Source organism: Haliotis rufescens, unplaced genomic scaffold (assembly GCF_023055435.1).
Source record: "Haliotis rufescens isolate VD_foot unplaced genomic scaffold, xgHalRufe1.0.p SCAF_12, whole genome shotgun sequence".
Lineage (NCBI taxonomy): Eukaryota > Metazoa > Mollusca > Gastropoda > Lepetellida > Haliotidae > Haliotis > Haliotis rufescens.
The window spans coordinates 34,718,362-34,734,158 of NW_025963802.1; the positions used below are offsets into that span (position 1 = coordinate 34,718,362).

At 48.7% G+C, this 15,797-nt stretch overlaps 1 protein-coding gene across 1 annotated transcript in view; it reads right to left on the bottom strand.

Moving 5' to 3' along the window:
• The window catches only part of LOC124124451 (hephaestin-like protein), a 44,226-nt gene that overhangs the window by 3,952 nt on the left and 24,477 nt on the right, over positions 1-15,797 (bottom strand). The window contains exons 6-11 of the mRNA XM_046487624.2: positions 14,627-14,795; positions 4,648-4,928; positions 3,640-3,845; positions 3,106-3,253; positions 2,571-2,783; positions 493-712 (exon numbers count right to left, since the gene is read on the bottom strand). Coding sequence (XP_046343580.2) covers positions 493-712; positions 2,571-2,783; positions 3,106-3,253; positions 3,640-3,845; positions 4,648-4,928; positions 14,627-14,795 — 1,237 coding nt within the window. The remainder of the gene's footprint in view (positions 1-492; positions 713-2,570; positions 2,784-3,105; positions 3,254-3,639; positions 3,846-4,647; positions 4,929-14,626; positions 14,796-15,797) is intronic.

Below are 15,797 nucleotides of genomic sequence, written 5' to 3' on the forward strand. Positions count from 1 at the left end.
AGACAATTATTTTAATAAATTAAATGATAGCAATTATCCCAGTAGTTTCACCAAATTCCCAAAAGGTTATTTCTGACTCGATAGCCGAATGACAAGCTGATGCCATGTTTGTCTATAAACTTTGAAAGTAGTCCCTTCTTGATCTTTGATATTTGCATCTCTATCCTCATATGACCCCAAGTTATATCTTTTTTTATCCTACCGAGAAATCTACCCTTTTTATGATAAACATGTTTATTATAGACATAGTGAGCAAACTTCCCTCTATCCTAAACTTAGCAGCGAACCACTTAGATCTGTTAGTGAAGTAATGACATGTTTAATAGTTCAATGACGTCATGTTAAATAGAACAGCGTCATTGATCAAATGAGCGTGGCTTCACAGAAGCCTCGATTTGGAACAATTGCAGACACGTCACGTGTCCTGGACGTTTTCATCAGGATTGAAGTTCAAAATGAATTTAATATCTGACTATCTCTAACTTTATTTACCTTCCTTCCTTTGTAAACGGTTCGTTCTGAATCATGTCCTTTCCTTCGGGAATGTAATCCCATGGTATCTCCATTACTTGTATGAACTTCCGGACTACTTTTCCAGCCAGCGGAAGTGACGTATGTGGATCAGCAGCATCTCCACAGCGCATGACGTTGTAAATAGCCTTGGTGCCCGCGGTGTAGTGGTCGTTCGTCCGACAAACCAGGCCCCACGAACCTGAATAAAGAGCGCAATAGATTATCAATCATTGAGCTTGTACCCGTATTTCTCCCAAAGCATTTTAACTTTAAGATCAGTATTCTCTTTTATTATTCTGTGTGTTCTGGGATACTAGGATAGTTTATCCTAATTTTTTTCAAGATATACTTTTACTCAGGTTACACATTGTTTGCATGACAAAATCTCATGAAAGAATTTGTTGTATGAAAAATAATGAGTGTTCGCCACCTCCTATCACAGAAACTTTGTTTGTTTTAAATCTGTGACCGAAAACTTATTAAGTCCCTCAAATAATACTAAATGTTTGGCAAAGATGTTAGGTATCTGACAGCCTAGGCAGTATGTTGAAAGTAGTCATGGATCCCGGAAGTACGTACCTGGATGTCTGGAGGTCATAATGAGAGTCTCATGGCTACCGGAAGTACATACCTGGGTGCTTGGAGATCATGCTGACAATCTTCTTGGATCCCGGAAGTACATACCTGGGTGCTTGGAGATCATGCTGACAATCTTCTTGGATCCCGGAAGTACATACCTTGGTGTATGGAGGTCATGTTGAGAGTCTTCTTGGATCCCGGAAGTACATACCTGGGTGTCTTGGGATCATGTTAAGAGTCTTCATGGATCCCGGAAGTACATACCTGGGTGTCTTGGAATCATGCTGAGAGTCTTCATTGTTCCTCGAAGTACATACCTGGGTGTCTGGAGGTAAAATGAGATTGTTCATGGATCCCGGAAGTACATACCTTGGTGTCTTGGGATCATGTTGAGATTCTTCATGGCTACCGGAAGTACATACCTGGGTGTCTGGAGATCATTTTGAGAGTCTTCATGGCTACCGGAAGTACATACATGGGTGTCTGGAGGTTATAATGAGATTCTTCATGGCTACCGGAAGTACATACCTGGGTGTCTGGAAGTCTAGTTGAGAGTCTTCATGGATCCCGGAAGTACATACCTGGGTGTCTTGGGATCATGTTGAGAGTCTTCATGGCTACCGGAAGTACATACCTTGGTGTGTTGGGATCATGTTGAGAGTCTTCATTGATCCCGGAAGTACATACATGGGTGTCTGGAGGTCATGTTGAGAGTCTTCATGGCTACCGGAAGTACATACCTTGGTGTCTCGAGATCATGCTGAGAGTCTTCATTGTTCCTCGAAGTACATACCTGGGTGTCTTGAGGTAAAATGAGATTGTTCATGGATCCCGGAAGTACATACCTTGGTGTCTTGGGATCATGTTGAGAGTCTTCATGGCTACCGGAAGTACATACCTGGGTGTCTGGAGATCATTTTGAGAGTCTTCGTGGCTACCGGAAGTACATACCTGGGTGTCTGGAGATCATTTTGAGAGTCTTCATGGCTACCGGAAGTACATACATGGGTGTCTGGAGGTTAAAATGAGATTCTTCATGGCTACCGGAAGAACTACCTGGGTGTCTGGAAGTCTAGTTGAGAGTCTTCATGGATCCCGGAAGTACATACCTGGGTGTCTTGGGATCATGTTGAGAGTCTTCATGGCTACCGGAAGTACGTACCTTGGTGTGTTGGGATCATGTTGAGAGTCTTCATTGATCCCGGAAGTACATACATGGGTGTCTGGAGGTCATGTTGAGAGTCTTCATGCCTACCAGAAGTACATACCTGGGTGTCTGGAGGTAAAATGAGATTGTTCATGGATCCCGGAAGTACATACCTTGGTGTCTGGAGGTCATGTTGAGAGTCTTCATGGATCCCGGAAGTACATACCTGGGTGTCTGGAGGTCAAGTTGAGAGTCTTCATGGATCCCCGAAGTACATACCTGCATATCTGGAGATCATGATGAGAATCTTCATGCTACCGGAAGTACATACCTGGGTGTCTTGGGATCATGTTGAGAGTCTTCATGGATCCCGGAAGTACATCGGATGCCGACTTCTGGTTGTCGCCATTCATGAAATTGTCACCGTTGAAGGTCAAAGTGTGAAGGTCAACCTCTGTCCCCACGCTAAACACGTGCCATCGGACCATGCCCCCAGAACACATGTCAAGGCCGTCCAGATTGCCGTATAAGCGCCCATTTATTCCTTGAGAAAAAATACATATTGTATTTATTTAATTTTATGAAAGAATTGCAAATATATTATCGAAACAAAATGTTTATGATTAAATGCGCAACGCTTCCATTTTATCAATCACGCGTGGCACTATTGAAGACAAAAGCTTTCTCATGAAGCTTTTTTTAACAATTTAAATTTGCTTCATATTAAATTTGTTTGTGATGAAAACGAAAAGACTTCTTTTTACGTCCTCAGCATATTCTCCCAATCCGAGGGCATTCATTTCAAATCAACAAATGAAACGATTAAGCATTTTGTATTCGAGCGAGAGATATATATCTCCATTTACCGTGCATCAGGTTGGATTCTATGAACTCATCCCCATCTCTGTCCGTGGAAGGGTTGACGGCGCTAATGTTCATACTCTCTTCCAAATACCACGACTTGTTCTCGTCGCTCACAGAAAACATCAGAAAGAAATCCTTTGTCACATTGATCTGGAATAGAATATGATGCATTGAAATCGAGTTGCATTCATTACTTCAAAATTCCTAAGGATGAAGACGCTGACATTTAGTGTTTGTGTATGGGTCTTCCTGTTTGTCGGTGCCAAAGAGGGACGGATGCGTACGAGCACCCTTCCCTTAGCCAGATCATGATACGTACATGTACTTAGAGGGTTCGAATCCATATTGCGCTCTGATGTCGATACTTTCGTCTTTTCTCCCACTTTAAGCATGAAACACAGTGAAACAGCAGCAATACTTTCCAGACCCGCGTTAAACCAACTTTCTGTCTTTCAGTTTTGCATGGTTCGAAATGTCGAGTCTCGTCCATAGGAGACGATTGTGAATATGAATTTGTTCATGTCCTTGACGCATACCTGATTCCCACTTTCATCCAAAGACCCTTTTCTGCATATCAGCATTGGGCCGACCAAGCCGCTGTAGGAGTCTTTAATTACGTCAACGCCGGAAGTGTATATTCGAGTCAAACATGGCGGGTCTTCCGGGGTGGGTCCCATCTCTTCCGGTATTGTCCAGTAATAGGTGCGGATTCTCTTGGGTAACACATAGTCATCGTACTTCCCTGTCGGAGATTCAAAGTCGGTGAATAGGGGAGTATGTGTCATATAATTTATCTTTAATTTATTTTATCCTCAGAATTGCAGTGCGGGGAGTGGAGCTTTCAACTGAAATTTCCGAGTAATTTCATGACGAAACTGTCATTTATATGGAATTAGATGCAACTTGAATCTATTATAATACTTTGAATCGTATTTGAAAGGAAACTTAAGTCAAATAGAACAAGTTGACAAGTAAAATTGGGAGTAACAGTGTGATGAGTGAGAGAATGTTGTTTTACGCCTCGAAATATTTATTGATAGCTTCATGGGTGTCACCGCGCCATTTAGTCTCTCTTTCCGACCCTGGAGTAAATATTTTATTAAAATAATCCCATTCTCAAACCAAACACTTACGCCACCTCCACCCTTCCCGCACCCTCATAACGTGTTTATCCCTTCTTCGCTCTCGCGGGGCGGGCGGGTAGCCAAGTGGTTAAAGCGTTCGCTCGTCACGCCGACATGGGTACAATGTGTGGAGCCCATTTCTGGTGTCCCCCGCCGTGATATTGCTGGAATATTGCTAAAAGCGGCGTAAAACCATACTCACTCACTCACTCTTCGCTCAAAGGTTCTTTTATTGAACTATTTTATCAAACCTTTCAATAACTCAATTTCGGGGAAATATGTCAGCCACAGTGGCCTTTAGCTTGCAATTTAGCTGTAGATATTAATATGGGTTAAGGATTCGAACACGGACAATGATCAAAAGAGTCGAGAAGCGAACCCAGTAACTGCCAGTATGATGATGACTACGACTGATGTTACCGTAGATGCCGTCGTTGTAGAGGGAGCCTTCACTCAGTTTGCTGTGTTGCACGCCGTGGGGATGGATGGAGTAGGCGCGAGAGGCTTTGTTGTAGAAAACGACCTTGACCAGGTCGCCGACCTCGGCCCTGATCACAGGGCCCAAGAAACCCAGGTGCGCCTCGTTGACGTCCCGTGTCTTCTGCTTGTTAAACATGCAGTCGGTGTACTCCTTGAACAGCGCTTTCTTGTAAACGCCGCCAATATGCGAGGAGTCCTTCTTGAAGAACACTTCTGAATCACTGCCAAAGGAAAAGATAACATGGAAAAAGAATGTATGTTATTCAGGAGGTAATTCAAAACTTCAATCAAGACTTAACTCCAATCTTCACAAGATAACATTGTCAATGATTCGCAATACGACAGATACGACTATGTTAGTTTGAGTATGGTTTTACGCCGAGTTTAGCAATATTCCAGCAATTTACAACGGGGAACACCAGAAATGGGCTTCACACATTGTACCCATGTCGGGTATCGAACCAGGGTCTTCGGCGTGACGACCGAACGCTTTAACCGCTAGGCTACCCGACCGCCTCTTTTGTACCTGAGAACGAGATTCCGTACATTTTCAGATTAAAATTATTGTTGTTCTTGTTGTTCTTGTTGTTCTTGTTGTTGGTGGTGGTGGTGGTGGTGACAACTTAAGGAATTACCTGACATAGAACATTTGATTTCCCTAATATAATAGATCTGATTTTTAAATTAGAAGAGAGATTGGGGGACGGAAGGTATGCGCGTGCTAGCAGGGTCGATGAAAGTGGTAGTGATGGTGGTGGTGATGGTGGTGGTGATGTAGGTGGTGATGGTGATGGTGGTGGTGGTAGTGATGGTGGTGGTGATGGTGGTGGTGATGTAGGTGGTGATGGTGATGGTGGTGGTGGTAGTGATGGTGGTGGTAATGGTGATGGTGATGGTGATGGTGGTGGTGGTAGTGATGGTGGTGGTGGTGGTAGTGATGGTGATGGTGGTGGTGGTAGTGATGGTGGTGGTGATGGTGGTGGTGATGGTGGTGGTGACGGTGGTTCTGATGGTGGTGGTGATGGTGGTAGTGATGGTGGTGGTAATGGTGATGGTGATGGTGGTGGTGGTAATGGTGATGGTGGTGGTGACGGTGGTTGTGATGGTGGTGATGATGGTGGTTGTGATGGTGGTAGTGATGGTTGTGGTGATGGTGGTTGTGATGGTGGTTGTGATGGTGGTAGTGATGGTGGTGGTGATGGTGGTGGTGATGGTGGTTGTGATGGTGGTAGTGATGGTGATGGTGGTGGTGATGGTGGTAGTGATGGCGGTGGTGATGGTGGTGGTGATGGTGGTGGTGACTGTGGTTGTGATGGTGGTGATCATGGTGGTTGTGATGGTGGTAGTGATGGTGATGGTGATGGTGGTGGTGATGGTGGTTGTGATGGTGGTAGTGATGGTGATGGTGGTGGTGGTGGTGATGGTGGTGGTGACGGCGGTAGTGATGGTGGTGGTGATTGTGGTTGTGATGGTGGTACTGATGGTGATGGTGGTGGTGATGATGGTAGTGATGGTGGTGGTGATGGTGATGGTGACGGTGGTTCTGATGGTGGTGGTGATGGTGATGGTGGTGGTGATGGTGGTGGTGATGGTGGTAGTGATAGTGGTAGTGATGGTGGTGGCGATGGTGGTGGTGATGGTGGTGGTGACGGTGGTTGTGATGGTGGTGGTGATGGTGGTTGTGATGGTGGTAGTGATGGTGGTGGTGATGGTGGTGGTGATGGTGGTTGTGATGGTGGTAGTGATGGTGATGGTGGTGGTGATGGTGGTAGTGATGGCGGTGGTGATGGTGGTGGTGATGGTGGTGGTGACTGTGGTTGTGATGGTGGTGGTGATGATGGTAGTGATGGTGGTGGTGATGGTGATGATGGTAGTGATGGTGGTGGTGACTGTGGTTGTGATGGTGGTGGTGATGATGGTAGTGATGGTGGTGGTGATGGTGATGATGGTAGTGATGGTGGTTGTGATGGTGACTGTGGTTCTGATGGCGGTGGTGATGGTGGTTCTGATGGTGGTAGTGATGGTGGTGGTGATGGTGGTAGTGATGGTGATGATGGTGGTGATGGTGGTAATGATGGTGATGGTGATGGTGGTAGTGATGGTGATGGTGATGATGGTGGTGGTGGTGGTAGTGATGGTGGTGGTGATGGTGGTAGTGATGGTGATGGTGATGATGGTGATGGTGGTAGTGATGGTAATGATGGTGATGGTGATGGTGGTAATGATGGTGATGGTGATGATGGTGGTGATGGTGATGGTGATGATGGTGGTGGTGGTGGTAATGATGGTGATGGTGATGGTGGTAATGATGGTGATGGTGATGATGGTGGTGGTGGTGGTAGTGATGGTGGTGGTGATGATGGTAGTGATGGTGATGGTGATGATGGTGGTGGTGGTGGTAATGATGGTGATGGTGATGGTGGTAATGATGGTGATGGTGATGATGGTGGTGGTGGTGGTAGTGATGGTGGTGGTGATGGTGGTAGTGATGGTGGTAGTGATAGTGGTGGTTATGGTGGTGGTGATGGTGATGATGGTGGTGATGGTGGTAATGATGGTGATGGTGATGGTGGTAGTGATGGTGATGGTGATGATGGTGGTGGTGGTGGTAGTGATGGTGGTGGTGATGATGGTAGTGATGGTGATGGTGATGATGGTGGTAATGATGGTGATGGTGATGATGGTGGTAGTGATGGTGATGGTGATGATGGTGGTAGTGATGGTGATGGTGATGATGGTGGTAGTGATGGTGATGGTGATGATGGTGGTGGTGGTGGTAGTGATGGTGGTGGTGATGATGGTGGTAGTGATGGTGATGGTGATGATGATGGTAGTGATGGTGATGGTGATGATGGTGGTAGTGATGGTGATGGTGATGATGGTGGTGGTGGTGGTAGTGATGGTGGTGGTGATGATGGTAGTGATGGTGATGATGATGATGGTGGTAGTGATGGTGATGGTGATGATGGTGGTAGTGATGGTGATGGTGATGATGGTGGTAGTGATGGTGATGGTGATGATGGTGATGATGGTGGTAGTGATGGTGATGGTGATGATGGTGGTAGTGATGGTGATGGTGATGATGATGGTAGTGATGGTGATGGTGATGATGGTGGTAGTGATGGTGATGGTGATGATGGTGGTGGTGGTGGTAGTGATGGTGGTGGTGATGATGGTAGTGATGGTGATGATGGTGGTGATGGTGGTAATGATGGTGATGGTGATGGTGGTAGTGATGGTGATGGTGATGATGGTGGTGGTGGTGGTAGTGATGGTGGTGGTGATGATGGTAGTGATGGTGATGGTGATGATGGTGGTGGTGGTGGTAATGATGGTGATGGTGATGGTGGTAATGATGGTGATGGTGATGATGGTGGTGGTGGTGGTAGTGATGGTGGTGGTGATGGTGGTAGTGATGGTGGTAGTGATAGTGGTGGTTATGGTGGTGGTGATGATGGTGGTGGTGATGGCGGAAGTGATGGTGGTGGTGATGGTGGTGGTGATGGTGGTTGTGATGGTGGTAGTGATGGTGGTAGTGATGGTGGTTGTGATGGTGGTTGTGATGGTGGTAGTGATGGTGATGGTGGTGGTGATGGTGGTGGTGATGGTGGTAGTGATGGTGGTAGTGATGGTGGTGGCGATGGTGGTGGGGATGGTGGTGGTGATGGTTGTGGTGATGGTGGTTGTGATGGTGGCAGTGATGGTGATGGTGGTGGTGATGGTGGTAGTGAAGGTGGTGGTGATGGTGGTGGTGATGGTGGTGGTGACTGTGGTTGTGATGGTGGTGATCATGGTGGTTGTGATGGTGGTAGTGATGGTGATGGTGATGGTGGTGGTGATGGTGGTTGTGATGGTGGTAGTGATGGTGATGGTGGTGGTGGTGATGGTGGTGGTGGCGGTGGTAGTGATGGTGGTGGTGATTGTGGTTGTGATGGTGGTACTGATGGTGATGGTGGTGGTGATGGTGATGGTGACGGTGGTTGTGATAGTGGTGGTGATGGTGGTTGTGATGGTGGTTGTGATTGTGGTTGTGATGGTGGTGGTGGTGGTGATGGTGATGGTGGTGGTGATGGTGATGGTGATGGTGATGGTGGTAGTGATGGTTGTGGTGATGGTGGTGGTGATGGTGATGGTGACGGTGATGGTGATGGTGGTGGTGATGGTGATGGTGATTGTGGAAGTGATCGTGGTGGTGACGGTGGTAGTGATGGTGGTGGTCATGGTGTTGGTGATGGTGGTAGTGATGGTGATGGTGGTGGTGATGGTGGTTGTGGTTGTGATGGTGGTGGTCATGGTGTTGGTGATGGTGGTTGTGATGGTGGTGGTGGTGGTGATGGTGATGGTGATGGTGGTGGTGATGGTGATGGTGATTGTGGAAGTGATCGTGGTGGTGACGGTGGTAGTGATGGTGGTGGTCATGGTGGTGGTCATGGTGGTGGTGATGGTGGCAGTGATGGTGATTGTGGTGGTGATGGTGGTGGTCATGGTGGTGGTGATGGTGGTAGTGATGGTGATGGTGGTGGTGATGGTGGTAATGATGGTGATGGTGGTGGTGGTAGTGATGGTGTTGGTGATGGTGGTGGTGATGGTGGTTGTGATGGTGGTAGTGATGGTGGTGGTGATGGTGGTGGTGATGGTGGTTCTGATGGTGGTAGTGATGGTGATGGTGGTGGTGATGGTGGTAGTGATGGTGGTGGTGATGGTGGTGGTGATGGTGATGGTGGTGGTAATGGTGATGGTGATGGTGGTGGTGATGGTGGTAGTGATGGTGGTTGTGATGGTGGTAGTGATGGTGGTGGTCATGGTGGTGATGATGGTGGTTGTGATGGTGGTAGTGATGGTGATGGTGGTGGTGATGCTGGTAGTGATGGTGGTTGTGATGGTGGTGGTGATGGTGATGGTGGTGGTAATGGTGATGGTGATGGTGGTGGTGATGGTGGTAGTGATGGTGGTTGTGATGGTGGTAGTGATGGTGGTGGTCATGGTGGTGGTGATGGTGGTTGTGATGGTGGTAGTGATGGTGATGGTGGTGGTGATCGTGATGGTGGAAGTGATGGTGGTGGTGACGGTGGTTGTGATGGTAGTGGTGATGGTGGTGGTGATGGTGGTTGTGATGGTGGTGGTGATGGTGGTTGTGATGGCGGTGGTGATGGTGGTGGTGATGGTGGTGGTGATGATGGTTGTGATGGTGGTAGTGATGGTGATGGTGGTGGTGATGGTGGTAGTGATGGTGGTAGTGATAGTGGTAGTGATGATGGTGGTGATGCTGGTGGTGATGGTGGTGGTGACGGTGGTTGTGATGGTGGTGGTGATGGTGGTTGTGATGGTGGTAGTGATGGTGGTGGTGATGGTGGTGGTGATGGTGGTTGTGATGGTGGTAGTGATGGTGATGGTGGTGGTGATGGTGGTAGTTATGGTGGTAGTGATGGTTGTGGTGATGGTGGTGGTGATGGTGGTTGTGATGGTGGTAGTGATGGTGATGGTGGTGGTGATGGTGGTGGTGATGGTGGTGGTGATGGTGGTGGTGACGGTGGTTGTGATGGTGGTGGTGATGGTGGTTGTGATGATGGTAGTGATGGTGGTGGTGATGGTGGTGGTGATGGTGGTTGTGATGGTGGTGGTGATGGTGATGGTGGTGGTAATGGTTATGGTGGTAGTGATGGAGGTGATGTTATGGTGGTGGTGGTAGTGATGGTGAAGGTGGTTGTGATGGTGGTAGTGATGGTGATGGTGGTGGTGGTAGTGATGCTGGGAGTGCTGGTGGCGGTGATGTGGTAGTGATGGTGGTAGTGATGGTGGTAGTGATAGTGGTAGTGATGGTGCTGGTGATGGTGCTTGTGATGGTGGTGGTGATGGTGGAAGTGATGGTGGTGGTGATGGTGGTAGTGATGGTGGTGGTGATGGAGGTGGTGATTGTGGTGGTGACGGTGGTTGTGATGGTGGTGGTGATGGTGGTGGTGGTAATTGTGATGGTGATGGTGGTGGTGACGGTGGTAGTGATGGTGGTGGTGATGGTGATGGAGATGGTGGTGGTGGTTATGGTGATGGTGGTGGTGGTGGTGACGGTGGTAGTGATGGTGGTGGTGATGGTGGTTGTGATGGTGGTAGTGATGGTGATGGTGATGGTGGTGGTGATGGTGGTTGTGATGGTGGTAGTGATGGTGATGGTGGTGGTGGTGATGGTGGTAGTGATGGTGTTAGTGATAGTGGTAGTGATGGTGGTGGTGATGGTGGTGGTGATGGTGGTGGTGACGGTGGTTGTGATGGTGGTGGTGATGGTGGTTGTTATGGTCGTAGTGATGGTGGTTGTGATGGTGGTAGTGATGGTGATGGTGGTGGTGATGGTGGTAGTGATGGTGGTAGTGATAGTGGTGGTGATGGTGATGGTGGTGGTGATGGTGGTGGTGACGGTGGTTGTGATGGTGGTAGTGATGGTGATGGTGGTGGTGATGGTGGTGGTGACGGTGGTTGTGATGGTGGTGGTGATGGTGGTAGTGATGATGGTAGTGATGGTGATGGTGATGGTGGTGGTGATGGTGGTTGTGATGGTGGTGGTGATGGTGATGGTGGTGGTAATGGTGACGGTGGTAGTGATAGTGGTTGTGATGGTGGTCGTGATGGTGGTAGTGATGGTGGTGGTGATTGTGGTTGTGATGGTGGTAGTGATGGTGCTGATGGTGGTGGTAGTGATGGTGATAGTGATAGTGGTAGTGATGGTGGTGGTGATTGTGGTTGTGATGGTGGTAGTGATGGAGGTGGTGGTGGTGATGGTGGTAGTGATGGTGGTGGTGATGGTGGTAGTGATGGTGGTAGTGATAGTGGTAGTGATAGTGGTAGTGATGGTGGTGGGGATTGTGGTTGTGATGGTGGTAGTGATGGTGATGGTGGTAGTGATGGTGATGGTGGTGGTGATGGTGGTAGTGATGGTGATGATGGTTGTGGTAGTGATGGTGGTAGTGATAGTGGTAGTGATGGTGGTGGTGATTGTGGTTGTGATGGTGGTAGTGATGGTGATGGTGGTGGTGATGGTGGTAGTGATGGTGGTGGTGATGGTGATGGTGACGGTGGTTGTGATGGTGGTGGTGATGGTGGTTGTGATGGTGTTAGTGATGGTGGTAGTGATGGTTGTGGTGATGGTGGTTGTGATGGTGGTAGTGATGGTTGTGGTGATGGTGGTTGTGATGGTGGTAGTGATGGTGATGGTGGTGGTGATGGTGGTAGTGATGGTGATGGTGGTTGTGGTGGTAATGGTGATGGTGATGGTGGTAGTGATGGTGGTAGTGATGGTGGTTGTGATGGTGGTTGTGATGGTGGTAGTGATGGTGGTGGTCATGGTGGTGGTGATGGTGGTTGTGATGGTGGTGGTGGTGGTGATGGTGATGGTGGTGGTGATGGTGATGGTGATGGTGGAAGTGATGGTGGTGGTGACGGTGGTAGTGATGGTGGTAGTGATGGTGGTTGTGATGGTGGTTGTGATGGTGGTAGTGATGTAGGTGGTAATGGTGGTGGTGATGGGGGTGGTGATGGTGGTGGTGATGGTGGTAGTGATGGTGGTGGTGATGGTGGTGGTGATGGTGGAAGTGATGGTGATGGTGATGGTGGTAGTGATGGTGGTGGTGATGGTGGTTGTGATGGTGGTAGTGATGGTGGTGGTGATGGTGGTGGTGATGGTGGAAGTGATGGTGATGGTGATGGTGGTAGTGATGGTGGTAGTGATGGTGGTTGTGATGGTGGTTGTGATGGTGGTAGTGATGGTGGTGGTGATGGTGGTGGTCATGGTGGTGGTGATGGTGGTGGTGATGGTGGTGGTGATGGTGGTTGTGATGGTGGTGGTCATGGTGGTGGTGATGGTGGTTGTGATGGTGGTGGTGGTGGTGATGGTGATGGTGGTGGTGATGGTGATGGTGATGGTGGAAGTGATGGTGGTGGTGACGGTGGTAGTGATGGTGGTGGTCATGGTGGTGGTGATGGTGGTGGTGGTGGTGGCAGTGATGGTGGTGGTGGTGATGGTGGTAGTGATGGTGATGGTGGTGGTGGTGATGGTGGTGGTGATGGTGGTAGTGATAGTGGTAGTGATGGTGGTGGTGATGGTGGTGGTGATGGTGGTGGTGACGGTGGTTGTGATGGTGGTGGTGATGGTGGTTGTGATGGTGGTGGTGATGGTGGTGGTGATGGTGGTAGTGATGGTGGTGGTGATAGTGGTGGTGATGGTGGTAGTGATGGTGGTTGTGATGGTGGTAGTGGTGGTGGTGATGATGGTGGTGGTAATGGTGGTAGTGATGGTGGTGGTGATGGTGGTTGTGATGGTGGTGGTTATGGTGATGGTGATGGTGGTAGTGATGGTGGTTGTGATGGTGGTTGTGATGGTGGTAGTGATGGTGGTGGTCATGGTGGTGGTGATGGTGGTGGTGATGGTGGTTGTGATAGTGGTGGTGATGGTGGTAGTGATGGTGGTTGTGATGGTGGTAGTGGTGGTGGTGATGATGGTGGTGGTAATGGTGGTAGTGATGGTGGTGGTGATGGTGGTTGTGATGGTGGTGGTTATGGTGATGGTGATGGTGGTAGTGATGGTGGTTGTGATGGTGGTTGTGATGGTGGTAGTGATGGTGGTGGTCATGGTGGTGGTGATGGTGGTGGTGATGGTGGTTGTGATGGTGGTTGTGATGGTGGTAGTGATGGTGATGGTGGTGGTGATGGTGGTAGTGATGGTGGTTGTGATGGTGGTAGTGGTGATGGTGATGGTGGTAGTGATGGTGGTGGTGATGGTGGTGGTGATGGGGATGGTGGTGGTAATGGTGATGGTGATGTTGATGGTGGTGGTGATGGTGGTAGTGATGGTGGAAGTGATGGTGGTGGTGATGGTGGTAGTGATAGTGGTAGTGATGGTGGTGGTGATGGTGGAAGTGATGGTGGTGGTGATGGTGGTGGTGATGGTGGTGGTGATGGTGGTAGTGATAGTGGTAGTGATGGTGGTGGTGATGGTGGAAGTGATGGTGGTGGTGATGGTGGTAGTGATGGTGGTTGTGATGGTGGTAGTGGTGGTGGTGATGATGGTGGTGGTAATGGTGGTAGTGATAGTGGTAGTGATGGTGGTAGTGATGGTGGTGGTGATGGTGGTGGTGATGGGGATGGTGGTGGTAATGGTGATGGTGATGTTGATGGTGGTGGTGATGGTGGTAGTGATGGTGGAAGTGATGGTGGTGGTGATGGTGGTAGTGATAGTGGTAGTGATGGTGGTGGTGATGGTGGAAGTGATGGTGGTGGTGATGGTGGTAGTGATGGTGGTTGTGATGGTGGTAGTGGTGGTGGTGATGATGGTGGTGGTAATGGTGGTAGTGATGGTGGTGGTGATGGTGGAAGTGATGGTGGTGGTGATGGTGGTGGTGATGGTGGTTGTGATGGTGGTGGTGATGGTGGTTGTGATGGTGGTAGTGATTATGGTGGTGATGGTGGATGTGATGGTTGTTGTCATGGTGGTAGTGATGGTGATGGTGGTAGTGATGGTGGTGGTGATGGTGGATGTGATGGTTGTTGTCATGGTGGTAGTGATGGTGATGGTGGTGGTGATGGTGGTAGTGATGGTGGTGGTGATGGTGGTGGTGATGGTGATGGTGGTGGTAATGGTGATGGTGATGGTGGTTGTGATGGTGGTTGTGATGGTGGTAGTGATGGTGGTGGTGATGGTGGTGGTGATGGGGGTGGTGATGGTGGTAGTGATGGTGGTGGTGATGGTGGTAGTGATGGTGGTAGTGATGGTGGTTGTGATGGTGGTTGTGATGGTGGAAGTGATGGTGGTGGTCATGGTGGTTGTCATGGTGGTTGTGATGGTGGTAATGATGGTGATTGTGGTGGTGGAGCATTGTGGAATTAGAAGCGAGTGATTTTACGTCACATCTATCAATACAAAACATAGAGTTACCTCCCCTCCTCTGTCAGGTCGCCGCCGTCATATTTATTCCTGCCGGACGGGGCGTAGTCCCACATCTCTTCCTCAGCAGTTATGTAGTAACGTCGTATGTTGTCGACACGGATGTCAACACGTGGGAAAGCGTTACAGTGGTCGACTGTCAGGAAGGCTTCCATTCCAGCTGAAAATTCGTTATCCATATAAAACTAAACACCAAACAATTCGAGGTAGTGGAGGTGAGGTGAAATGGGGTGTAACGTCGCGTCCAAGATTATTGCGCGTCCAAGATTATTGCACTTATATAGCGACGTGCATGCACGTGTGAGTGTGGCTGCTTATACTAGTCCGATTTATAGTGCTTGCCCACTGAGATACCATTTTGACATGAATACCCCACTCAGACACAGTATACTGACTCCGAGCCGACCAGTCCTTGTTTTAGCTCCTTTATACAGAAGGCCAGACAGGGTAACGGCAAGTACCATCTTTTAACGACTTTTGGTATGACGCGGCCGGGGATCGAACCCCGGACCTTCCGCTCTCCGGGCGGACGCTTTACCACTAGACCACGGAGACGGTCTCGAGGTAATGGAAACCACATTTTTTTAATGACGAGGCTTAATATATCTGTATCAAAAGACACGCGGGTGAGATTCTGTGTTGAGTGTTTGTTGTTCTGCTCCGCGGTCAGTACTCCGCTGTAAACCATGTTTAGAATGTGAACACAGACATGATATGTTTAGATCTAAACATGATTAGGGATGTGTTTAAATACTAAACAGAATGCACATTTGGTGTGTTATGAGTAAACGCATTTATGTCTAAGCACATGAAATGAGCCATCGTCTCACAGCCTTAACACCACCTAAACACAACACCACCATTATCTAAACATGTTCAGAATTTAAACACGCTAAAACATGTTTCGAAATTAACACATGTACTGTATATATACATCGTGTTCAGTAACGAGGTCTGGGGCCATAGCAAGCACAGATTCTTCAGAGGTCGTTGAGATGTAACCAGTTCATATTCCCTGGGCTCCCTGACACGACTGATATATCTGCATGTGTGCTCAATAGTAATTTTTGTCTGAATTTGTGGATTGTAATTTGATTTGTAATTGCATGCGACATCCTTTGCTGACCCGGAGGGACAAACCCAGGAGGCACCCAAACTGTGA